General features: G+C 41.6%; 2 protein-coding genes across 4 annotated transcripts in view; both read left to right on the plus strand.

Annotated features, from left to right (window-relative positions):
• The window catches only part of nsfa (N-ethylmaleimide-sensitive factor a), a 29,123-nt gene extending 24,132 nt beyond the window's left edge, over positions 1–4,991 (plus strand). Inside the window, exons 12-22 of one of the 2 annotated variants that reach the window (XM_024013128.2) lie at positions 2–189; positions 380–475; positions 634–790; positions 909–1,042; positions 1,427–1,493; positions 1,736–1,815; positions 1,984–2,118; positions 2,287–2,400; positions 2,627–2,682; positions 3,140–3,183; positions 4,364–4,466. In XM_024013128.2, the coding sequence (XP_023868896.1) occupies positions 2–189; positions 380–475; positions 634–790; positions 909–1,042; positions 1,427–1,493; positions 1,736–1,815; positions 1,984–2,118; positions 2,287–2,400; positions 2,627–2,682; positions 3,140–3,170 (1,058 nt within the window). In that variant the 3' untranslated portion in view covers positions 3,171–3,183; positions 4,364–4,466. Of the gene's footprint in view, position 1; positions 190–379; positions 476–633; positions 791–908; positions 1,043–1,426; positions 1,494–1,735; positions 1,816–1,983; positions 2,119–2,286; positions 2,401–2,626; positions 2,683–3,139; positions 3,184–4,363 lie in introns of both variants that reach the window. The other variant, XM_024013127.2, reaches the window with a different exon arrangement.
• Positions 4,992–12,959: 7,968 nt separating this feature from the next.
• LOC111980598 (thyroid hormone receptor alpha) overlaps positions 12,960–25,526 on the plus strand; it is a 130,388-nt gene continuing 117,821 nt past the window's right edge. Inside the window, exon 1 of one of the 2 annotated variants that reach the window (XM_024011412.1) lies at positions 12,960–13,261. The gene's annotated coding sequence lies outside the window, so the exon portion shown is untranslated. The remainder of the gene's footprint in view (positions 13,262–25,526) is intronic. The other variant, XM_024011411.2, reaches the window with a different exon arrangement.

The following is a 25,526-nucleotide window of genomic DNA, read 5'->3' on the forward strand; positions in this document are numbered from 1 at the left end:
GGTCTTCCGGATGAGAAGGGGCGTGTTCAGATTCTCAACATTCACACTAATAAGATGCGTGACTTCGGCCTGCTGGCTCCTGATGTGGACGTGAAGGAGCTGGCTGCCGGAACTAAGAACTACAGTGGTGCTGAACTGGAGGGGCTGGTCAGAGCTGCCCAATCAACAGCCATGAACCGCCACATTAAGGTTAGAGTCCAACCAATCAACAAACATGAACATCCATGATACGGTTAGACTATCCAGTTGACACCTTTGAACACCCGTGACATGGTTAGACTCCACCCCTTAGCACGGTGCTTTTAGGGGCTAACTCTGTCCTTTACGTCTACTGTATACCACAGTTAGATCAGACTGCTATTTCTTTCTGTGTGTCCAGGCCACAGCCACAGTGGAGGTGGACACAGAGAGAGCCGAGAAGCTGCAGGTCACCAGAAGCGACTTCATGGGCTCCCTGAACAACGACATTAAACCAGTAGGTAKCTCTCTACTATATGTGTATTTACGAAGGACAGTAGGCAACGTGAATAGAGTGTCATTTGAGATTGACCCTGAGACTATCATTCCAATCCTGAAAAGTTCTGCCCGCTCCCCCTCTTCTTTATCCTCCTCCTCCCCCTCTTCCTCCCCCAGGCATTTGGTTCCAACCAGGAGGACTACGCCAGCTACATCATGAACGGCATCATCAAGTGGGGCGACCCGGTGACCTGTGTGCTGGATGACGGGGAGCTGCTGGTGCAGCAGACCAAGAACAGCGACCGCACACCGCTGGTGGCCGTGCTACTGGAGGGTAGGCCTGACCACACACACACACACACACACACTTAAGCGCACACACACAGTTGAATAACAGCCCCCCCCCCCCACTCTCTCTCTAACAGTCTTTATTTGTCCATCTGTCCTCTTAGGACCCCCTCACAGTGGAAAGACGGCCCTGGCTGCCCAAATCTCGGAGAGCTCAGAGTTCCCCTTCATCAAGATCTGTTCCCCGGACAAGATGATCGGTTTCTCCGAAAACTCCAAGTGCCTGGCTATCAAGAAGGTGGGTGTGAAGCCCGGCACCATGAACGAAAGATAGATACCTRCACACTGTTGAATGCTCCTGCAGTTTTATGAAGTGTTTTGACCCCAATGTCTTTGTAAGGCTGGCACCATGCCCATAGAAAGAGATGCTGTGCCAGAATCTGGTCGAATGGTAGACTAGTTGTAGCATTGCTGACTCTGGACYACGATTTGCCCCATCGAGTTAGGGGTTCGATCCCTGGGTCTCTTTACTAGCAACTTCTCCAATCCTCTCCCTTTTCCTATCTGACGTAACAATAATAACTAAGAGCAGGAGAAAGAGATTATTACCAATACTTCCTGTATGGTATTATTATGCAGTCTTGTTGTGTCATTTAACTCTGTATCCCCTGCCTTCCCTCAGATCTTCGAGGATGCCTACAAGTCTCAGCTGAGCTGTGTGGTGGTGGATGACATTGAGCGTCTCCTAGGTGATTCTCTACCTCCTCATTCCGCTGAAACCTCATTCTCCATTTAGTCTAGCGGACCTCCCCGATCCGTCTCTAGTGGAGCAACAAACTCGTATCTCTCTTTTTAAAACTTTCCAGTGAGGCCGCAGATAAACTAAGCACTGCGTCTAAAGCCAAGGCCCGGTCTTAAAGGAATCAGCGGCAACACTAGTGGGTCCGGTCCGAAGTACTGTTCTGATTTCTTTGTGCTCCACTCCTTTTAGACTACGTCCCCATTGGACCTCGCTTCTCCAACATGGTTCTCCAGGCCCTGCTGGTGCTGCTGAAGAAGACTCCTCCGAAAGTGAGTGTTCACTGTTCAGTACAACGCTGGCATGGCTGCATTACCTAATGCAGGTGTTGCGTTATGCTAATGTGTTTATTGACGCCAGCCTGTGTGTGTGTGCGTAGAAGTGTGTGCATGTGCATGTAACGTGTGTGTAACTCTGTCTGTGCTTTACTCTGCCTACAGGGCCGTAAGCTGTTGATCATTGGAACCACCAGTCGTAAGGAGGTGCTGCAGGAGATGGAGATGCTGGACGCCTTCAGTACCACCATCCACGTCCCCAACATCTCTACTGGAGAACACCTGGTGGAAGCCCTAGAGGTGTACACACACACACACACACACACACACACACACACACACACACACACACACAAACAAACAAGTGAACACACACAATATACATATTGATGAAGAGTTTCAGTAGTTAATGCTGCTGTCTTGTCTTGTGTGCCATGTGTTTACTCATTGACATTGTATCCATTGCAGCTACTGGGAAGCTTCACGGACGCAGAGCGGGTCACCATCGGCCAGCACGTCAAGGGAAAGAGGGTCTGGATTGGCATCAAGAAGCTCCTGATGCTCATCGAAATGTCTCTGCAGGTCAGTGGCAGTCAGCGCTCCTCCTCCTCCTCCTCATCTTTCAGCTGCAGARCAGTCGACCACAAGTGTCATCCAGTAGCTATGGTCGCCAGAAAGGTTTCGTGCCTCAAGAAGTGGCGCAAATGGTTTTCCACGGTAGAGCCTGCGTAATGCCACATTTGCACTGTCAAAGTGTCAAAGCACTGGTGTTAATATTTGGTTCCCTGCTTTTTTTTTTCTCCTCCAGATGGATGTGGAGTACAGAGTCACTAAGTTCCTGCAGCTTCTTAGAGACGAGGGGGCGTGAGTACTCCCCAACCCCTCCCGGCCTTTCCCACCCACGCAATCACCCTCACCCTGCCTGCATGCGACTCAATCACAGCCACCCAACCGCTTCCTTTCTTTGACTTTATAACCCTGCCTTCCTCCCCTGCGTATCCGTTATTACATTTCTATCTCTGTGAATATTACAACAAGGATACACAACAACAGGCACAAGGCTAAAGTTTAAAAAAAAAACACGATTTACTATATTACTAGTAGTATAACTAGTATAGTAGTAATACTAGTWTATCAGTATTACTTATTTGACTGACACAAATGGGATCCTATGAACATGAAACACTGTATCACGCTTGTTTATGTTCTGGAAGAGGGGTATGAATAAAGTTGTCACACTATCACTTTACCTGCCCGCTGGCTGCCAATGCAGTCAGAGTATCAGTCGTTGACCGGTGTGATCTCCTCTTGTCATCACCAGGTTGGATGACGCCAACCACATCCGAATTTAAGCTGTCGCTGAGGGTAAGGGCACCAGTAGAGGCTACGGGGCTAGCTACGAGGCTAGCTACCCAGACATTTAACTAGCTTCCCTAGCTACCTCCTCTAGCTTTAGGGAATAGCTTCCCTCATTCAGCTTCATTTCAATGATACCAACGTTTTTTCTAGAAGCCCCTGCTARCACTTCTGAGATCGTTCCTGTGTCTATTTACCTTTACAAGAAATACCCTCTGGYCGACTTGTGCTGTGAGCGACCAAATTCTACATCACATCACCCAATGACATATCAAGCATATGCAGTTGCGGTCAAATATATCAGTTTATGGAAACTGATTTAACACTTGTCATTAAAGATAGCTATTGTTTAGGTGAACTGACATCAGCTGTCCAGACATTTTCTAACATCTCTTATGTCATTATAATGACCGCGTTATGAGGTTGTTACGGAAGACTTATATGCATGACGTACCTGCCTACTCCTGTGCATCAATCATGTCTATGTAATAGAAACATTACATAAGACTACCTTATCATCATTCCCTCCCTATGTCATATGACCTACCATGACGTATTGTCCAGATTGTCATTTGGAGGCTGCTTTGACCCTACTGTGATAGTCTCTGACAAGTTACACCGCTTATTACATATCAGKGGTGCATAGCCTCAGTCCTCAAGCCCCTTGAGCTACAGACTGACTTCTACCTGGGAATCGGTGACATCGAGTACCAGGGAGAAACAAAAGCAGCAAGACTGTGGAAGAACSTTAGTTCTTCCACAGTTGTGCACCCCTGTCCTAGATTGCTGTTTTTTTGGGAGGGGGTTTCGGGAAGTTTCTCTTTACGAATAGTTCTGAAGCATTTTTGCCAGATTTGATGAAAGCTAGCCGACAAGATGAAGAAGTCTTTGCTTTCCTTTTGAATAGACATTCTACGCAATTACCGTATATTAGAAAGGTCATTTAAAGTGCTAAAATTACTGTTAACCATAATGGTGAACCATATATTTTTTTCTTCTTGTTTTATAGCATATTAAGTCCTGTTCAACATTTTGTTTCTGTCATTTTGTTGTTGTTGTGGAAGTACATGCTGTAGTACAGTCGAATGTGGTTTACGATATGTCATGTGTTTAAGGTGGGGGACACTGGTAAATCATTGTSACCTGAATCCGTTTTATCTTCATCTCTCTTACATGTCTGTCTCTCCAGTGAACGCACCGACCGCAATGACCGCAGCTACAAGTTCGACTAGAGCTGAAGGAGCGTCTGACCAAGAGACAAAAGGAGGAGAGGAGGACGTCCTCTGTTCGCCATCCATTCTCATCCAACCAATCGGAGAGGGAGAAGAAGTCGCCCCCTCTCACCCACGCATGTTTCAGTGGCAACTGCTGTCATCATCCATCCACCCGACACGATCGACATATCACGTCACAGAAACCTATTGAAAATCGTACCGTTCCAATATGTTATCTGTATGAAACGCAATATGGATTGCAAAGTGCTGTCTTGTGCATTGTGCGTATATTTAGCCATGTATGTTTTAGCTTTCTGTATTTCCAGTACTGTGTATCTGTCTCGCTATCTATATTTATGCAGACCAGTAGATATATCAGTCTTGAAAACATGATATATGTATTATATATACACATAGATTCGTATGAAGCGCAAGTCATCGTAACTATTTGAATATTCAGATGATAACATAGACACTGTAGTGGAAGTGAGAAGTGTCGTTTYGGGTGTAAATGTATTTCCCTCCACCCCTATGTTATTTATTTTCTGTACATAGTATATATAAAATACAGTATATCATGAATTATTTCAAATCATTCTATTTGACTATTATTGATTAATATATATATATCAGTATTGTTGTTTATCTCACTCCAAACTTGAAGATTGTGGTGTTGGATTATAACTTGGTTGTAGTCTGTCTAATATAGATACCGTGTGTGTACGAGACCAGTGTTAAACAATTCAACACTTTTGAAATGGTATATGTAACAAAGAAACCTTTATTACTTATCAAATCAGCTCTACGTGTGACTGTGATTTGAATATTTTTTGTGTGCATGTGTGTGTATGAACAAGCATTGCTTCTGTGTATGCCTGTAAGAGTGAAGTGTGTTTTGTCTGTGCGTAAGTACAGTATGTGTGTGTAATTTAATCCAAATTTTACCAGTCTGTTGTTGTGATGCATTTGTTAATTTATTGCTTTATGTGAACAGTGCTTGTTGTCAAAAGCTATTTTTCTGTTCTGTGAATTGACCAACATGCAGATGTATTATTGCAATTAAAGCACAGATACACAAGGTTAAAACAACACCTACCTCTAGTCTCCATTTTTGGTTTAKTTGTTTGTGTGAAGAAGGTTAGTTGTCAAACCAGCTCGAGCTGTACAGTGCTGTTAGCAGTTGATGTTAATCTTCAATAACGCAGACCCCAAWGCTAGTCAGGGGGAGGAAAATARGTTTATTCAAAGAGGACAAATCAACGCTTGGACGTAGATGGTAAATGGTCATTTCTTCCCTGTCCTCKGTGATTCTCTCCAGTGGTTCTGACAGTCTGCCTGTAGTGAGGAATTCTTCTTCCGTTCCACTGGTTGATAAGGACTTCTCTAATGAACATTTCACCGGTAATCTTGTATCATGTCAAGTACAGTCCTTAGATTAAGGKATATTGCTTCAGCTTCAGACRGTAGATTCTCACAACCTGTAACGAAGGAAACAAAAAAGTGAAAGTAACATGTCCTSGTTTCAAGAGAAATKTATATTTAACATAGATTTCCCWAAGTAAGCATGTCCCAATTTTCAGGAAAACGTTGGACATTTCACMGAGATATCCCTAATACGATGACTGAAGTGTACAACATAGAAGCTTATCAGGTTCCGATCATCTTACTATGCCTCTTCACCCGAGACTGGCCCCCGATTGCTTATCAATCAGTTCTTTGTGCTCCAGGCTCTGCTTTGTCATCAAAATGGACAGCCTTGCAATGAGTGACATGTATCCATCGTGATTTTGCCTGGACCTTTACTGCTGACATCGTTATGAGCAAAACTTGATAAGGACCTTCCTGTTTTGGCCCTAATGTGTCTGTTACATTTTTTTTTTACCATCACCCACTGTCCTGATACTACGTCACGTCTACCCTCGGGRGTTATTCCCCACGCCTCTTTTACTTGCCTTTCTGCTTTCCCTACTGCATTAGAGAGTTGTATGCAATAGTTAAGCATTGTGTCACTCACAAAGTGAATGTCTGCTTTTCTCAAATCTAACGTGCCTGTCACTATCACATTGCCTTCCTCACACCCCCCTCTACAATGCTTGAACCGTCTGTGTATGAGATASACTCAGGGTTTTCCAACGGATGACTCTTAATAAACCCATCAGAGAGCTGGTCCAAAACCAACTCACAACAGTCGTGTTCAAGTAATGTGGTATCTGGAGGAAGCATCAGATTAGCTGGATTACATGGCGTGCCATGATGCATGATGTTAGGAGCCTCCAACACAGTTGACCATTTGTTCCAACGAGCAGCTGTGACCTGTGCAGCTCGATTCATTGTCAAAAGAGTATGAACGACATGTCGGCAGAATCTTTAATCACTACTTTAGTAGCGTCCATAGCTTCCTTGCTAATGGGACGTTGTTTTGTGCAAGGTGGGGCAACACCTGTCAAGCACGCTGGTTCCATATCCAAAGTTCCACACTCATCTTTCTTCGTAGTCCAAATAGCATGGTTCTGAACTGTAGATCCCCGGAGTTGTCTAATTTGCCACGTCACCTTCCCTTCAGAAATGTTCAGTGTAGAGTCAAGTTGCGTGATAACATCAAGGCCTAAAATAGGTTGTTCAAATGAGCCTATCCACATCCCTGCATCAATCTTCATTGGACCAATAGAAATTGATAATGATTTGGTCTGTTTCATATCTGTCTCTGTCTCCCCCCACTCCTGTTGCTCTCATCTCTCCCCAATTGGTGGTTGCATTGATCAAACCCTAGAGATAGGCATCCCGTTAGCGGGACACCAGCCGACAACATCCGGGGAAATTGGAGGGAGCGCGACTCAAATGAATATTAAACATTCATGAACATACAGGTATCTTATATAATTTAAAAGCTTAAATTCTTGTTAATTTAACTGCGTTGTCCGATTTCAAAATATTTTTCAACCAGCACAGGCTTCATAAAATCACAAATAGCGATTAAATAAATCACTTACTTTTGAAGATCTTCCTCTGTTTGCAATCCCAAGGGTCACAGCTACAACATGAATGGTCGWTTTGTTAGATAAAATAGTTCTTTATATCCCAAAACGTCTGTTTAGTTGACGCCATCGATTTCAGTAATCCACTCATTCAACATGCAGACAAAGGAGTCCAAAAAGCTACAGCTAAACTTCGTCCAAACAATTCAAACAACGTTTCTATTTCATCCGCAGGTACTCTAAAATGTAAATAAACTATAATATTTCATACGGGAAGTAGTATGTTCAATAGGAAAGCAAAATTAATAAGGGCACGCCCTCTCCCTCGCGCGCCAAAAGACTGATATTGTTCCGGTGCTCTTCTCACCAAAACTCCAAATACTTGTTCATTTTTTCAAACAACAAGCCTGAAACCTTGAATAAAGACTGTTGACATCTAGTTGAGGCCATAGGAATTGCAATCTGGGAGACAGATTTACATAGGTTTCCATAATTAGAGCCTGGGACCTCAAACAACAAATTCTGGTTGGATGTTCTTCGGATTTTCACCTGCCATATCAATTCTGTTATAGTCTCAGGCATTATTTTAACAGTTATAGAAACTTCAAAGTGTTTTCTATCCAATGCTACCAAGTACATGCATATCCTGGCTTCTGGGCCTGAGTAACAGTCAGTTTACTTTGGGCACATCAGTCAGGCGGAAATTCAGGAAACTAGACCCTATCTCTAATTAAGGAAAACATGTATGGCTCTCCATCCATCGGCCACATCTTGCTCTTCACCACCCACAGCTCTATAAACCTTTTCTTCAAGTATACCATGTTYACGGTTGTTCAAAACAAAGGCTAATAACTGGAACCCATCATAATTGTAGAGTTTTGTAGAGTTTCTTATAACACTTCAAATGGTCTCATGTTTTCATGCCCACGTCTCGTGGACGTTTCAACATTTTTGACCATTCATCCTACTGTTTTGGAGATGCTGATTTATGCGTGATTACTGTCACTGGAGGTTTGTCTTTACTTCCTTTTACAACCTGTGTTCTGGTTGGCCTAAGACATCATTCATCACCACTATCAGTATCTGTTGACTCAAAGCCAGGCAGTGCTGACCAGATGCTTGAAACCTGATCATCTTGCGCAACTCAGCCTGAAGGTAGATTGGGGGAGCAAAGGGTCCACAGGTGAGGGTCAAGTCTGCCACCCTTGCCTCCTGTAATTGTTGAATTTCACCTTTCAAGGTTTTTATCTGTTCACCAAGATCTTTCATACTATCTTTATCTTCTTTTTTTACCTTTATTTMACTAGGAAAGTCAGTTAGGAACAAATTCTCATTTTCAATGACAGCCTAGGAACAGTGGGTTAACTGCCTTGTTCAGGGGCAGAACGACATATTTGTACCTTGTCAGCTCAGGGATTTGATCTTGCAACCTTTCGGTTACTAATCCAAYGCTCTAACCACTAGGCTACGCTGCCAGACACTGCAATGTCCTATCACGGTTATCAAGACAGAATTTCTCATCCCTCTTCCTTACTTCAGCTAATATCGTTAAAGACCGTCTTGTTTTTGTCAACGAGTTAGACGTTCTCTGTATTTTCCCCCAAGCTTTTTGTATATCAGACAGATTTCATATTCCATCTTTGTCAACAATGATGGAATATTTATTTATCTCTTGCCTACACTTCTCTACTTTGAAATGATTCTTTATATCAATAGACAGGGAATTTAAAATCTCTTTCATGCTCCCACCCGGAGGAGCTGTTACGCCCTTCTCCAGAATGGTTTTCTCACTTAACAATGGCATTACATTAACTTAAAAAGTTGTATAATATATATCTATATGTTTATATATTTATTTAACCCCAAAAGACAACCTCTTGAGGACTCAAACCTCCTATCTATAGATCACAAATTGTTTCTGTAGGGCCTGGTTACCCATAAAACTTGTGTTCACTTCAAAAGCTTGTTGAAAGCTTACATTACCCACACGTGTAMAAATTGCTACTTATCTAGCAACTCACTTCTATGCAACAAGAAGGTTTCACAAAAATGACTCTAACCTTTTAATWGAGGACTTGAACCCCTATAATAGAGATTTAACAAACAGAACAAAGGACTTGAACCTTATAACAGAACAAAGGACTTGAACCTTATACATCACAGATATGTATCACTCATTGCACACACTCATTTTAACCTGATTTGCTTCTTTTAAAATGATATTGGTCTAGACTCACTCAGCATTTATGCCATCAATCAGRAGATTAAGAGTTGACTCCCAAAGTGGGTTGCGCTCAGCCTTCTCTCTTTCTTCTGGATCAACACACAGTTGATKAGTTTTCTTGTTGTTGTTCACGACCAATTCATCCGGGTCACGGCACCAAGTGTTAGCAGTTGATGTCACTCTACAATAACACAGACCCCAAAGCAAATCAGGGGGAGGAAAATAGGTTTATTCAAAGGGGACAAATCATGCTTGGAAGTAGATGGTAGATGGTCATTTCTTCCCTGTCCTCAGTGATTCTCTCCTGTGATTCTCTCCAGTGATTCTCTCCAGTGATTCTCTCCAGTGATTCTCTCCAGTGATTCTCTCCAGTGATTCTCTCCAGTGATTCTCTCCAGTGATTCTCTCCAGTGATTCTCTCCAGTGATTCTCTCCACAGAACAAAGGGACAGGATGTAGTTTTATAACCCAGCCCTAGCCTGTGGTTGACCAATTAGAATTCCTTGCAATAAAACTGGGCCAATGGCAAAATAACAAGTATCCTATTCTAGGTTCAATGTATAAACAATTTGGACCAATGAGAACTTGCCATGTAGCTATGAGTCCTGGACTGAAATTCCTCCCATGTCTCTGACCCATTGATCAATAATTATTACAGAAAAAACACTATTTCCATYGATTCTTAGTACTCTATTGACCCCTCGTCCTCTGCGTTGTGTATTTATCTTCAAAATATTCTTACAGTGCCTTCAGAAAGTATTCACACCTCTTGACTTTTTCCACATTTTGTTGTGTTACAGCCTGAATTTAAAATGGATTAAATTGAGATTTTGTGTCACTGGCCTACACMAAATACCCCATAATGTCAAAGTGGAATTATGTTTTTTTTTTTATTTTTTTTTTATTTTTTACAAATTAATAAAAAATGAAAAGCTTGAGTCAATAAGTATTCAATACCTTTATTACGGCAAACCTAAATAAGTTCAGGAGTAATTTTGTTTCTTATTAACAAGTCACATAATAAATTGGATAGAATAAAACTGTGCACAATAATAGTGTTTAAAAAGTCATCTACTGGTAGAAGGGTAAGAAAAAACAGACATTGATTATCCCTTTGCGCATGGTGAAGTTATACATTACACTTTGGATGGTGTAACAATACACCCAGTCAMTACAAAGATACAGGTGTCCTTCCTTACTCAGTTGCCGGAGAGCATGGAAACCACTCAGGAATTTCACCATGAGGCCAATGGTGACTTTAAAACAGTTACATGGTTTAATGGCATTGATAAGAGAAAACTGATGGCTCAACAACATTGTAGTTACTTCACAATACTAACCTAATTGACAGAGTGAAAAGATGGAAGCCTGTACAGAACAAAAATATTCCATAACATGCATCCTGTTTGCAACAAGGCACTAAAGTAATACTGTAAAAAATGTGGCAATGAAATTAACTTTATGTCCTAAATACAAAGTGTTATGTTTAGGGAAAATCCAATAGAACCCTGAGTACCACTCTCCMTATTTTCAAGCTGCATAATGTTATGGGTATGCTTGTTAACATTAAGGACTAGGGAGTTTTTCAGGATAAAAAATTWACTGAATAAAGCTAAGCACAGGTAAAACCTTAGAGGAAAACCTGGTTCAGTCTGCTTTCCACCAGACACTGGGAGAGGATTTCACCTTTCAGCAGGACATAACCTAAACACAAGGCCAAATCTACGCTGGAGTTGCTTACAAAGAAACCAGTGAATTTTCCTGAGTGACCGAGTTACAGTTTTGACTTAAATCTGCTTGAAAATCTGAGGCAAGGCCTGAAAATGGTTGTCTAACAATGATCAACAACCAATTTGACCGAGCTTGAAGAATTTTGAGAAGAATAATGGGCAAATTTTGTACAATGCAGGTGTGGAAAGCTCTTAGAGACTTACCCAGAAAGACTCTCAGCTGTAATCGCTGCCAGCTACCAGGTCTCAGAACATACCTACCAGCTGGGCAGTAAGTAAATTAAATCTTGCTATATGCATTTGTTTGTGTAATAACTGGGTATTTGTGATAGGTTCTTCRATGTTTCATAGTTCTCTCACTACATACTACACAACAAGACCCATACATTCCAATGAGTTCCACATTCAGCAACGTTGACAACTTGTAAGAGAGGATACAGTTGAAGTCAAGACCTAGGCCGGGATTCAATCCGACAACATGTTGTTGACAATGCARCTTTTAAAGGCAATGTTCCCACATTCGCAGGGAGGTCTCATTCACGCTGCATATGTCGGCTCAATCGGAAATTGCCTTTTAAAACCGCATTGTCAACAACCTGCAGACGGTTGCTACAATGTTTACATTGTTGTACTGTACAATATACATTGTCCCAAATGTTTGTGTGAAGGTAATCTCTTCCCAATAACCRTAACTGAGATYAAACAAACATTTGGATATTGTCAAATTTAAACAAAGTACTGACACAAATAAACACCCCAAACTTTCACAGCACAGTTTAGCCTACACATGACCTTCAGGGACAAAGCACTCATCTGGAGAGGTGTACACTGCAAGGGCATGATTTTATGCCATTTTAAATGTGCCCCACTAATAAAGGTCCYTTTAGAAACACTGACCAACTTTTTCTTTCCTACCCTGTCACACTTTTGTTTAAAGGCAGTCAAAAACGTGATATTTCTGTGTTTTATATATATTTCCACAATTGTGAAAAYTATGATAATACCCTTTTAGTGTAAGAGCTGTTTGGAAAGACCACCTGAAATTGCAGCCTGTTTTGGTGGGATGGAGTTTTGGCCCACCCTGGTGACATCACCAGGCATTGAATTAGTTAATACACCAATAAGAAAGAGAGATCCAAATCTCTCAGCCAATAACAGCTAATTAGTTTCAATTCCCCCCTCCCCACTCAGACCACTCCCAAGACAGTCCTAGCAAAATTCTTGCTTGAAAATTTGCTCTTTGCTAAGAAGCTATTTTTRTTTCTTGTTGACTAGTTTAATAAAACATTTTTTTTACAGTAATGTACATAATTGTTACTCAGAAATTATTTGATTTTGAGATAAAACGGCTGCAGGGTTTCCCGAACTCTGTCCTAGGGCCCCCCTGGGTACATATTTCAAATAGCCAACTCATCACCAAACTTTGATTATTTTAATTAGCTGTGTAGCGCGAGGGCAAAAACCAAAACGTGTACCCGGGGGGCAGGACCGAGTTTGGGAAACCCTGCTCTATAGGGTTGACCTATAGCTATAGGGTTGAACTGCAGCTTTAACATTGCCCTATAGAGAGCGGTAGACATTTCGATAAAACTCTCTTGGCTGCACACTGCACGCACCCATACTTTAAAGGGGAGKGGCCTATGTAGTATTGCTGTCTGTTACATTTCCCAGTCGTGGCAGTGRAACGTGCTAATATTTCCAGAGTGGAAAGCTCGAGTATTAAGCGCTCATTTACTCYGTTTCTGAAATGGTCTGCTCAACGCAGCATGTTTACAGATGGCTGGTTAACATTTGACGTCTGATAAGTTCTAAACTGCGCTGYGCGTTAAATTCCTAACGGTGAGCTATCGTACGACTACCGCCGGTAGCCAGGGACTCTGGTTGGATTTGACACTTGTATCCGTCCGACTGTCACGGAGAAGGCACCTATTCGTCTGCGGCAAGGTGAGTGCTGCTGTCCTCATGTCAACTCGAGCTGTAAAGCCCATACGAATGGTGTCCGTTCATTACTATTACTCCATTTCTTAGCAGCAAGGTCGGTCTGTGCAGTCAGACATAATCTGGAATGCGAGGCAACACTTTGCTAACACAGTTTGSCCTCGTTTTGTAGCCATGTGAATTGAGCTCTTAATCACTTGGTAGCAATGCAACTTGCGTAGCCACTGTAACATTGTGAAACTGTTTTGTTACAGGGGGCGTGTGATCTTGCCATAGCCGTAATGAGAGTTTTAGAAGCCTAGTTATTTTTGATGCAGTACTTTTCATATTAATGTCTTCCCAGTGAAATGTGTTTCTGGTTTGCGCGGTCAAAGTAAACATTCCTTTGGAATGACATCCGTAGTTTTGGTATTTTATTAGGATCCCCATTAGTTGTTGCAAAAGCAGCAGCTACTCTCCTGGGGTCCACATGAAACATTACATATTACAGAACATTAATAGACAAGAACAGCTCAAGGATAGAACTACATTTAAAAAAAAGTTTTGCACGTTCACAACAGCCATTGGGGTTGTTATGAACGTGGAAAGCCCAGGTACTCMTATAAGAACAATGTTAGCCTACACGAACTGCCCCCCACCCCAAATTTTTTTTTTATATTATTAACGTGTCTATTATTAGCGTAACTAGAGGCCTATAATAGCTTACAAAAAGGCCTATGTGGAATTATAGGCATATAGCCTAAATCTCTCTAGCCTACATTTCTAAGTTAATTTAGCCACGTTGATTGTCATATGGTTCCTTTCAGTGAAGGCTCCTCAGTGGAGTGRGAGGACTATCCTCAGTGAATTTCATAAATATTGGAACATTTAAAARGAGGGATGTTATGTTAGCTTGCTGGCAATGTCTATCCAACACTAGAACTCTTCCAAGTCAAGGTAAGCTTTTGGTTTTATAYGTTTTTTTGCCACCGGAGGCCTGCCCTAAGTGTACACTATACTGCATGATTGTAACGGGTTTACTAGCGTTAGTGTCAGTAGATATGTTGACTATGAGGTGACCAYGATGTAGTCTGTGCCTAGCGGTTAGCAGTCATGATAGTTTGGCTTGGAAMGGTTTTTTCGCCTGGTCACAGAGAGCTGATGTGTTTTGCACTGAAGTCCACAAGTGAAGGGAAAAGGTGAGAGCATGTAGATAGTTGCCAGAAGGAATTATATGTATATACAAGGAGCAAAGTGATCATGCTGTTTTTACATGGCTGCTATGAAAGTGAACTGTGTTTGACTAACGTTGTAAACTTTAATTCATGGACTAGGTTGTAGCAACCCCATGACGGGTACAGGGAAAATTCGAATATCACGCAGTAGCCTAAACCTATCAATGTTACAATGAGCTGGGTGAATGGAAAAGGAATGACAGTCATCCAATTTGCTGTAATAGAAGTAAGGCCATGCTCATTTGAAAAATACATCCTCCTCCCACATCTTAAATGGCACCGACCGCCACTGGTTTCTTTAAATATTTGCTAGTTCCCCAAACACTGAATAGCCAGCCCACAGTTATTGTTCTGCAAAAACACTGTTCAAAGGTAAATTACACTGCCAATAAGTAAGGCTATAATTCACCTTGTAGGGTTATAGTTTGTACAGCTTATAAAACATCTAAGAAATTACTGTCCATTGGAACTTTTCCAAGTAGCCTATATAGGTCTACTATCACAAAWAATACATTTCTGATCAAATGTTATCCTACTCTTTATAGTAGAAAAAAAATAAACGATTTTCTCTTTGAATTGAAAGAATATGACTTTGAATGAGTATCCTATTATTTAAATGAATGAGTTTTTGTTTTTATTGGRCTAACCAGTGGGAAATGAAAGAGTTCAGTTGTTGTCCCAATAGTCTGCATTCATTGCACCAGTTATGTCAGAAGCTACAAGGCAGCAGGTTAACCCTGTCTGCTCAGGTCAACACTGCACCACCAATGCATAACTTTAGCCCGATATGTCGCGCATGGCAGTTCATCAACTGAGAAAAAATATAAAAATATTTACACAATAGTGTGAGATTGAGGCCCACAATTCGGAATGCCCCCCCCCCTACCCCTCAAACATCCTATATGTTCCTGCATGAATGCCCCACCCCTCGAGCATGCCATCTTCATGCTTGTGTGACAGTTTTGATATTTCGGGTTTCCCCTGATTGTCTATGCGGTTAAAATGTGTGTCAAAAGGGAAATAATAGTATTATCAGAGTTTTTCGGGAAGGAGGACACTGTCCTAGCTAGCTACCTATCCCGCCTGCTGTGTACCGGAGTCCTAGCTAGCTAACATAGTATCCTTTGCTCCCGCCTGCCGGACACCTGCTCTCGCTGTCGTTAACAGAATTGCGGGAAAGCAGTGCCCAACAGGCAGGGGTAAAATACACTGTCTACCGGTATCCTAGCCAGCTAGCTACCTTTGTCGCCTCATCTTCTTCTGTGGGGTTTATCGGCGGTTGGCATSCAACGTTATAGTGCATTACCACCACCTACTATACTGGAGTGCCCTGCCTCCCACCTGTGTACTGGAGTCCCTTGCTTAAAAATGGACCAATAGAAGTATAAATTGCCCACATGCAGGAGTACCCCAAATTGTAGGCCATAATTACACCCTTCTCAGTTTATATGCATGGTATAGCCGCTATAGACAGGGAACAAGGTGTAATAAACGGTAATGACTTCATATAGAGTGTAGTGCCTATGTTATAAATAGTATTGGTTTCAAATCTATTTTTAAATTACCTTTTTTTCTTCTCATAGTCGTCCATTTGGGAGCGATTGACCGTTAAATCATCATATTAACCCGACCCTAAACAGGGACATTGACCTATTTCAAATTTGTTACCATGGTGATCTTATAAATAAGCCTTTCTGGCTGTTTTAAAGGCAATGCCCCATTTTTAGACCTTGACTTCCAGACATGATTGCAAACACAAGCCTCTGACAAAGTTCTAGTATGCTAGGGGTTCCTGTAGACTTCTGGTAATTGCGTTAGCGCTAGTTAGCATTTCCTTGTGAAACTACCTCTTAATAACTTACTTCATACTGGACGTGGATACATAGAAATGGTATCCATACGTTCATCTGACTCTTGTTAATTATATACAGGGCTTCATTGCCAAAATCCAGAACTATCCCTTTAAGGCTGGATCAGTAATAACTCTGAGGACTGGCATTGTTTTGAGGGAAAGCCAAGGCAGGCAAATGGGGAAACCCCCACATCAGTGTTGTGATGGGACGGAGGACTTAACAAGCTGGGAGGGCCGTCAGGCGTGGCCCACGTGAGAAAGTGGCCTGTCTGCCCGGGGAAGACWTTAAAAGACGCRGTCAGCCGCTCCACCACTAGCAGTGCTATAGGAGCTGAGGGCCAATTCTCTAGCTYTCTTTCTCCTCTGAAGGATACACTTGATCGCTCCACTCCTCATGGATTTAAAATTGAATGGCTGGCGAAAGAAGCATGGTGAAAATAAATTCTCATCATGCTTACACAGATCCAATGCTGTCCAGCTTCTCATGTACAGGGTGAACACAGGGACAACTGATCCCAAATCTGTTGTTTTGCATGGAGAGTAATTGGAGTGGAGGAAATCTCTTGATTGGGTAAACCCTGTTTTCCCCGCTCGGCTTGCCCAGCTTATATCGATTCAAGCCAGGTCATCAGAGTTAAAGGAGTTGTTCACTATTTTACAACTTGATGTTAGATGGTTCCTCACTCTGAAAGTAGTCTATGGGCCAGGGGAAACTGAAATCCATAGTTCGGTTCTCTTTAAACAGTCATTACAAACTTCAGCTAACTTTAGCCACCTCTAGCTAAAAATCAATGGAAGTGAGGTAAGCATGTTTAAAAAAATAAAATGTAATGTCCAAATCACCTGAAATCAACTCTATGTTTGATGTTACTTAAAGCTGCAATATGTAACTTTTTGGGCATCTCGACCAAATTTCCCATTTGAGTGATGTCAGAATTCGCTCACTGTCCCAAAATGTATTGTTATGCAACAGGACAGTTGTATGTATTTATTAAATTTTTATTTAACGCGTCAATTCAGTTAAGAACAGATTCTTATTTACAATGACGGCCTACTGGGGTACAGTGGGTTAACTGCCTTGTTCAGGGGCTGAAGGACAGATTTTTACCTTGTCAGCTCGTGGATTCGTTAACCTGGGCTGCCCTCAAATCAAGGCACTGCCTGCTAATTATCTATAGATTATGTATCAACTTGTCAATTTTATATGATTTTCGAACAACCGTTTGAAATGAGGTGCATTCCGTCTCACTAATTCACATAGAAGTAGCCTATTTCACTGTGGCGGACATTTTTACGTTTGAGGCATGTTATGCTAATGTAAGGCAAGGAATAGCTAGATGAGCCGGACAAACTTCTCTCTTCGATGAGAGCTCAAGCACTCCCCCAGTGTTACCTCAGGCCAAGTTTGCAGACATTTGCACATCTCCAGTTAGGACAACCTGGCCGAACTTTCCACCCAGACGCATTTTCCGGCTAGCGCCTGCGTTGTCTTCATTGTTGTTTTCCTTACTAATATTTACTGTGTGCRTTCTTATTAAAGTGCCTTATTACCTTTATCGTAATACAGTTTATGTATATCGTGTTATGTCTTTTTCTATTGTAGCCCCCCTGTATTTGTGTATGGAGCATAATGTATTCTGCGTCTATTCCTTTATAACCGTGGACACGCGAGGTACTGATTTTCATAATGGTGTTATGCTCAATTGTGCTTATCTAGTTACATTTTTCTATTACTTCTGTAAAACATTGCTAATGGTGTCAAAGAAGTATTTAGCTTGTGTCGTATCCTTYTGAAGCTGCCCTGGCCCTATCATGACCATTGCGTTGGCCTGTGTATTAACTTAGCTTCTTTAGCATAGCTCTGCCCGGCCCTCTTGTGGAGYGCTTCAGTCATGTTACTTCATTGTAACAGTGTATTATTGCTATATCCTGATTTTTATTCTAATGACTAATACATTCTCTTTATTCTGTACTTTCAGAAACCACACACACACACAGTATTGAATATAACTTGCCAACATCATAGTTGGAACTGGACATATTTCTTCCCTGAAATTGATGACTGCTTTTGCGTGCTAGCAACATACTGTTTGGAGAGGGATGAGGGAGAGGAGAGGCTTAATATGACTGCTTGTGTTGGCTCCGTCTACTCCGTTAGCGCTAGGACTAATGTAGCCTACGTTTCCCGATTTGGATGAGAATTGTGTTATGCTGTTGCTACTTCTGTGAATGTCTAAACATTGCATCCAAAAGTAAGCTGACTCTCATTGAGGACATCACTTTGTACATTTTGCACAACGCTTGTGAGGGGGRAAAAAAGTGGCCAGCTCAAACGCTGACTGTTGCGTCGATTGTAACTASACGTTCTAATCACTGCAGGCACCACAGTAGAATGATCACACTTGTGTGTTCGTACGCGTTAAAGTGGAAATGACAAACTTTTAGAARCCTTTTATAACCTTCAACAAGCTACAAGTTTGCATTTTCTGTTGTGCAGGAAACATCCTAAAACTACAGGATGATCACATTTTAAGATGCGGTAGCTGTGCCTCTGTTCTCCACAGGGCTTGGTATAGCTGAGCCTGGCTGTCACTGTCCCAGAGTGCTCAGTGGTGTAAATGCATGGCTCTTCTCCTCTCCTCTCTTGTGGAGGATTAGTGGGGCCTGTCTGTCGCAGATGGCTGATTAGTATAGGCCTCCTCCTGGAGCTGTTCCCACAAACAGGCCCTTGGCTCTCTCTGCCTTGCTGCAGTCACTGTGATGTAACTCCAAGATGCACGTATGCATCAGGCAGCACTCACACACAAATGATCTTTATCATGTTTGGGTCTTTTTGATTGTTGATTTCTATTTTCTGGYTATGTTTTCTGAAGCCGAGCTGAACAAACAAGACATAATCATTCAAATGAGCTCTCTGCAGCGTGTAGCCTAGTAGATGGATGATTTGGTTGATGTGATTAATGGTAAAAGGATATTCCCAATCAGCAGATGCAGGACCAACAGTACTGTGTCCCTGGACACCGATAATGAAGGGGCAAACCTCCACTAATGTCGCCGTGTAATGGCTTCACTTCCTGTTTAGGGTGGGGTGAACACCTGATTGGTCAGCGGCAGGGCTGTACATTTCTCAAAGCTTTAAATTGATGCATAGCAGTAAAATGTGCACGAGCCAAGCAGCCACTCTTGACTCCATTCCAAGGAATAAGGTGATTTTTTTTTTTTTTTTTTTTCATGGCGCAGATGAAAAATTGTTATTCTGAAGCTGTAGCCTATTGTTTTGTTTAAATGTGTATGGATTTTTTGAAGTTTCTGCACACAAGGGCGTTGGCTATGCATTGAGTTTGGCCAAAATTGTGGGTGTTTTAAAATCGTTTACCTCATATTTACTACCCAAAGACGAGGAGGGTTAACTGTTTTGATGTGTGTGTGTGTGTTCAAGCTCATTTGTGTGTGGAAATATGTTTACCACAGAATGACAGCAGTAAGCAACATTCCATCCTGAATTATGTTTTGTTTAAGAGCCTGTTCTGGCAATGTACAAGATGTTGGACCCTGGGAAACGACAGCATGCTCCCTCACACGACATGTACAGTACCAGTCAAARGGTTGGACACACCKACTCATTCAATGTGTTTTCTTTATTTAAATTTTTTCTACGTTGTAGAATAATAGTGAAARCATCATGATTCCATGTGTTATTTCATAGTTTTGAAGTAACCAAAAAAGTGTTAAACCAAAGGAAAATCAATTTTATATGAGATAATTCAAAGTARCCACCCTTTGTCTTGATGACAGCTTTGCACACTTGTGGCATTCTCTCCACCAGCTTAACTTGAAAAGGTTTTACAACAGTCATGAAGGAGTTCCCACGTATGCTGAGCACTTGTTGGCTGCTTTTCCTTCAATCTGCGTTCCAACTCATCCCAAACCATCTCAATTGGGTTGAGGTCGGGTGATTGTGGAGGGCAGGTCATCTGATGCAGCACTCCATCACTGTCCTTCTTTCTCAAATAGCCCTTGCACAGCCTGGAGGTGTGTTGGGTCATCTTCCTGAGCGGTATGATGGCTGCGTGGTCCCATGGAGTTTATACTTGCGTACTATTGTTTGTACAGATGAACGTGGTACCTTCAGGCGTTTGGAAATTTCTCCCAAGGATGAACCAGACTGTGGAGGTCTACAATTTTTTTTCTGAGGTCTTGGCTGATATCTTTAGATTTTCCCATGATGTCAAGCAAAGAGGCACTGAGTTTGAAGGTAGGCCTTGAAATACATCCACAGGTACACCTCCAATTGACTCAAATTATGTAAATTAGCTTATCAGAACTTCTAAAGCACTGACATCATTTTCTGGAATTTTCCAAGCTGTTTAAAGGCACAGTCAACTTAGTGTATGTAAACTTCTGACCCACTGGAATTGTGATACAGTGAAATAATGTCTGTAAACAATTGTTGGAAAAATTACTTGTCATGCACAAAGTAGATGTCCTAACCGACTTGCCAAAACTATAGTTTGTTAATTAACAAGACATTTGTGGAGTGGTTGAAAAATTAGTTTTATGACTCCAACATAAGTGTATGTAAACGTTTGACTTCATACATACATACATACATACATACCGTACCAGTCAAAAGTCTGGACACACCAAGTTATTCAATGGTTTCGTTATTTTACTTTTTTCTACATTGTAGAATATAGTGATGACATCAAAACTATGGAATAACACATGGAATCATGTAGTAACCAAAAAACTATTAAACAAATCAAAATATGTTTGAGATTCTTCAAAAGTAGCCACCCTTTGCTTGACAGCTTTGCACACTCTTGGCATTCTGTCAAACAGCCTCAAGAGGTAGTCGCTGGAATGCATTTCAATTAACTTCTCTAGGGTATGTGGACGGTAGCGTCCCACCTCGTCAACAGCCAGTGAAACTGCAGGGCGCCAAATTCAAAACAGAAATCCATAATTGAAATTCCTCAAACATACAAGTATTTACACCATTTTAAAGATCACTTGTTGTAAATCCAGCCAAAGTGTCCGATTTCAAAAGGTTTTACGACGAAAGCACACTATGTTAGGTATGAGCCAAGTCACAAAAAGACAGCCATTTTTCGCAGAGAGAGGAGTAACAAAAAGCAGAAATAGAGAGAATTAATCACTAACCTTTGATGATCTTCATCAGATGACACTCATAGGACTTCATGTTACACAATACATGTATGTTTTGTTCGGTAAAGTTCATATTTATATCCAAAAATCTGAGTTTAGGCGGGACGCTACTGTCTCACTTGGCAAAAAGCCAGAGAAAATGCAGAGCGCCAAATTCAAATGAATGACTATAAAAATCTACTTTCATTAAATCACACATGAAAGATAACAATTAAAGCTACACTGGTTGTGAATCCAGCCAACATGTCAGAATTCAAATAGGCTTTTCGGCGAAAGCAAACGATGCTATTATCTGAGGATAGCACATAGTAAACAAAGGCAGAGAAGCATATTTCAACCCTGCAGGCGCGACACAAAACGCAGAAATAAAAATATAATTCATGCCTTCCTTTGACGAGCTTCTGTTGTTGGCACTCCAATATGTCCCATAAACATCACAAATGATCTTTTTGTTCGATTATTTCCGTCGATATATATCCAAAATGTCAATTTACATCAGAGGGTTTTCTATCCAAATCTACTAATAATATGCATATCTTATCTTCTGGGGATGAGTAGCTGGCAGTTGAATTTGGGCATGCTTTTCATCCAAAATTCCGAATGCTGCCCCCTACCCTAGAGAAGTTAACAGGTGTGCCTTGTTAAAAGTTAATTTGTGGAATTTCTTTCCTTAATGGGTTTGAGCCAAGTGTTGTGACAAGGTATACAGAAGATAGCCCTATTTTGTAAAATACAAAGTCCATATTATGGCAAGAACGGCTCAAATAAGCGAAGAGAAATGACAGTCCATCTACTTTAAGACATGAAGTTCAGTGAATTCAGTCAGTAATGATGGACTGTTGTTTCTCTTTGCTTATTTGAGCTGTTCTTGCCATAATATGAACTTGGTCATATATTTTCACTTTGTCATTATGTGATCTTGTGTGTAGATCTATTTAATAAATCTATTTAATCCATTTTGAATCCAGGCTCTAACACAACAAAATGTGGAACAAGTCAAGGGGTTTGAATACTTTCTGAAGGTCCTCTGTAATAGCCTACTGATCATCAACAATTTCATAGGAGCATCACTCCAGCATGTCACGCCTGTATGGAAGGACATCATTATAGGCACTGCTCTTAGTTTGAGAATATAAATAACATCAATGCRAATGGGTCTAATTTGTGATCACGGATGTTTTTAAAAGTAGTATTTTTAGTCACCTTCTGTGATCAGGATTATTWTTWTTTTTGCTGTCAGGACGCATCTCTTAACCTCTTTGGGCTAGGRGGCAGTATTTTGACGTCTGGATGAAAAGCATGCCCAAAGTAAACAGCCTGTTACTCAGGCCCAGAATCTAGGATATGCATATAATTAGATTTGTAGATTTGTATAGAAAACACTCTAAAGTTTCTTAAACTGTTAAAATAATGTCTGTGAGTATAACAGAACTGATATGGCAGGTGAAAATCTGAGGACAAACCATCCCCCCCCAAAAGAAATTCAGCCTACCACTGTTTCCAATGGTTGTCATTTTTAATATGAGGTGAAACCTCACAGATTGCAGTTCCTAGGGCTTCCACTAGATGTCAACAGTCTTTAGAAAGAGTTTCAGGCTTGTTTTTGGAAAAATGAGCTAGAATTTGTAGTTTTTCTAAGTGGCTCCCATTTTGGCTGTAGTGTTTTCATGCGCGTGGATGAGAGCGCGTTCTTTGTTGTTTATCTCCGGTAAAGACAATAACGATTCTCCTTCTTACATTTGATCGGTTATTTACGTATTAGGGTACCTGAGGTTTGATTTATAAATGTTGTTTGACTTGTTTGGAGAAGTTTATTGGTAACGTTTGGGATTAATTTTGTATGCATTTTRAAGGAGGGAAACCGGTGGATTATTGAATGAAGCGCGCCAGCTAAACCGAGTTTTTGGGGATATAAAGGACTTTTTTAAACAAAAGGACCATTTGGGATGTAGCTGGGACCTTTTGGCGTACCAACAGAAGATCTTCAAAGKTAAGGCATTTATATTATCGCCATTTCTGACTTTCGTGGCGCACCTGCCTGGTTGAAAAATGTTTTTAATGCTTTTGTGTGCGGGGCGCTGTCCTCAGATAATCGTATGGTGGGCTTTCGACATAAAGCCTTTTTGAATTCCAACACAGCGGCTGGATTAACAAGAAGTTAAGCTTTATTTTGATGTATGACACTTGTATTTTCATGAAAGTTAAATATGACTTTCTGTAATTTGTATTTCGMGCTCTGCATTTTCACCGGATGTTGTCGAGTTGGGTCGCTAGCGGAACACCTGCGCCAGAACTCAGCTGCCAAGACGAAATTCAAAACAACTCAGTTGGCTAGTTCAGCTATCTGTCAAGAAATGGGCAGGTTGTTACTTGATCCTACTGCTACAATTGGTAGAGTGAGGCTGTAACTCAACTTCCTTTCATATCTCTCTCCATTGCGCATATCGCTTGTTGCTGTTTACTGCTACTAAGAGAACTACATTAGCTCAATGGTGATGATATTTGCTATCAAGCCATAAATGTGCATAACATCTAACAGAMCGTGCATCATTTAAATATATTTTTCCCTACCTTCGCTCTCCTTGTTAGATATTGCACATTCCTGGCTGTTACGTTCCCCAGTTTCTGTGTTGTATTTGAGTGTGTGTGTTTCAGGAGATGGCTTCCTGGAAGCCTCCCCAACCAGCTGATTGGTCGACTCAATGGCTAATGGATGATTAGAGAGCTGACCCCGCCCCCTCGTCAAGATGCAGCTGTATCCAATTAGACTCCTGAAGCTATATAAAAGCCAGTGTTCTGTTCAGGAGGAAGAGGAGATTGAATATTTTGGAGAGATTAGAGAGAGAGATTTTTGCTGGAGAATTTGATTGTGATAAAGTGTTGGTTGTTTCTCAAAGAGATTTGGTATGTACTATGTAAGTTGTTGCTGAGGGAGCTGATTGGTTATGTCTGTTATGTGTTATAGGACGCACTGTTTTGATTATTGAAATTGATTGTTCTGTTTTTATTTGTTCCCAGGGGGGAAGGAGAAGGCACTTTGGGAGTGCTTAGGCAAGAAGCCCGCGGGCATACATATACCCGTAGTATATTTACTGTCTAGGCACACTAGGTAAGACCTGGGCGGACCACCCCCTGTATTTTGGTTAGGGCACCCGGTGGTGCTAAGTTAGGTAAGTTAAGTGGATAGACAGGTTAGATAGGAGAGGGGAAGCTTTGATATTTACTTTCTTTGCTTTGGTTCCGTCCATCCCCTTTTCCCCATATTACCGTGTAGGAAATAAATCCTAGTAAACGGTAAATTCTGCCTTTGTCGTCCTTTCTCCCACCTACAGTTCATACCTCTTTTGCTTCACGGGGAGTTGAGTTGCAGCAGGGTGTTGCGTTCCCTCTTCTCAGAGGCGTGCGTAACACTGGCTTGTTGAAAACGAACACTTCAATAAAACGACGTCAATAGTAATTGTTGATACATACCTTAGTCTTATTGGGCAGCAACATGAAAACTGTTGGAACCATGTCCCCCTCCTGCAACCTGTGAATGGTGTACACCTGGCTGAACAAAGGAGGGGTTGTCTTGAATGTTCATCTACAAACCGGTCCTTTTGAGTCGCACAGGTACTCCACGTTGCGTGTAGTTGTGAAGATCAGAATTATGTCTCGCCCGAGTTCAGAGAGGGATGTAGGTACAGGGGGTGCCGTGTTCTTTTGTCGATGCTTCTGCAACATCTTCCTGTTCTTCAGAGAGGGCCTTTCTCCCCAAATAGACGCAGGAAGCCATGTGTACCACTGTCCACAACTTGGTTGGTTTCTTCCTGGGTCTCCAGGCTTCTCTCTTTCAGGTCATTCATCACCTTTCAGATCAGAATCAGAGCGTTGTCCGGGGTGTGGTTGTGTTCTCCAGTGAGGGTTCTGCGACCTCATCATTCGAAAGCATATCTGGTGCGCTTCCAGAAGGATTTATTTGTAAACTGTCGGTGTAGCCTTCATGCGCCAGAATATTTTTTCCATGCGCAGAGAGCAGCGTACATTTGCATTCATT

The sequence above is a fragment of the Salvelinus sp. IW2-2015 genome, linkage group LG20 (genome assembly GCF_002910315.2).
Source record: "Salvelinus sp. IW2-2015 linkage group LG20, ASM291031v2, whole genome shotgun sequence".
Taxonomy (NCBI): domain Eukaryota; kingdom Metazoa; phylum Chordata; class Actinopteri; order Salmoniformes; family Salmonidae; genus Salvelinus; species Salvelinus sp. IW2-2015.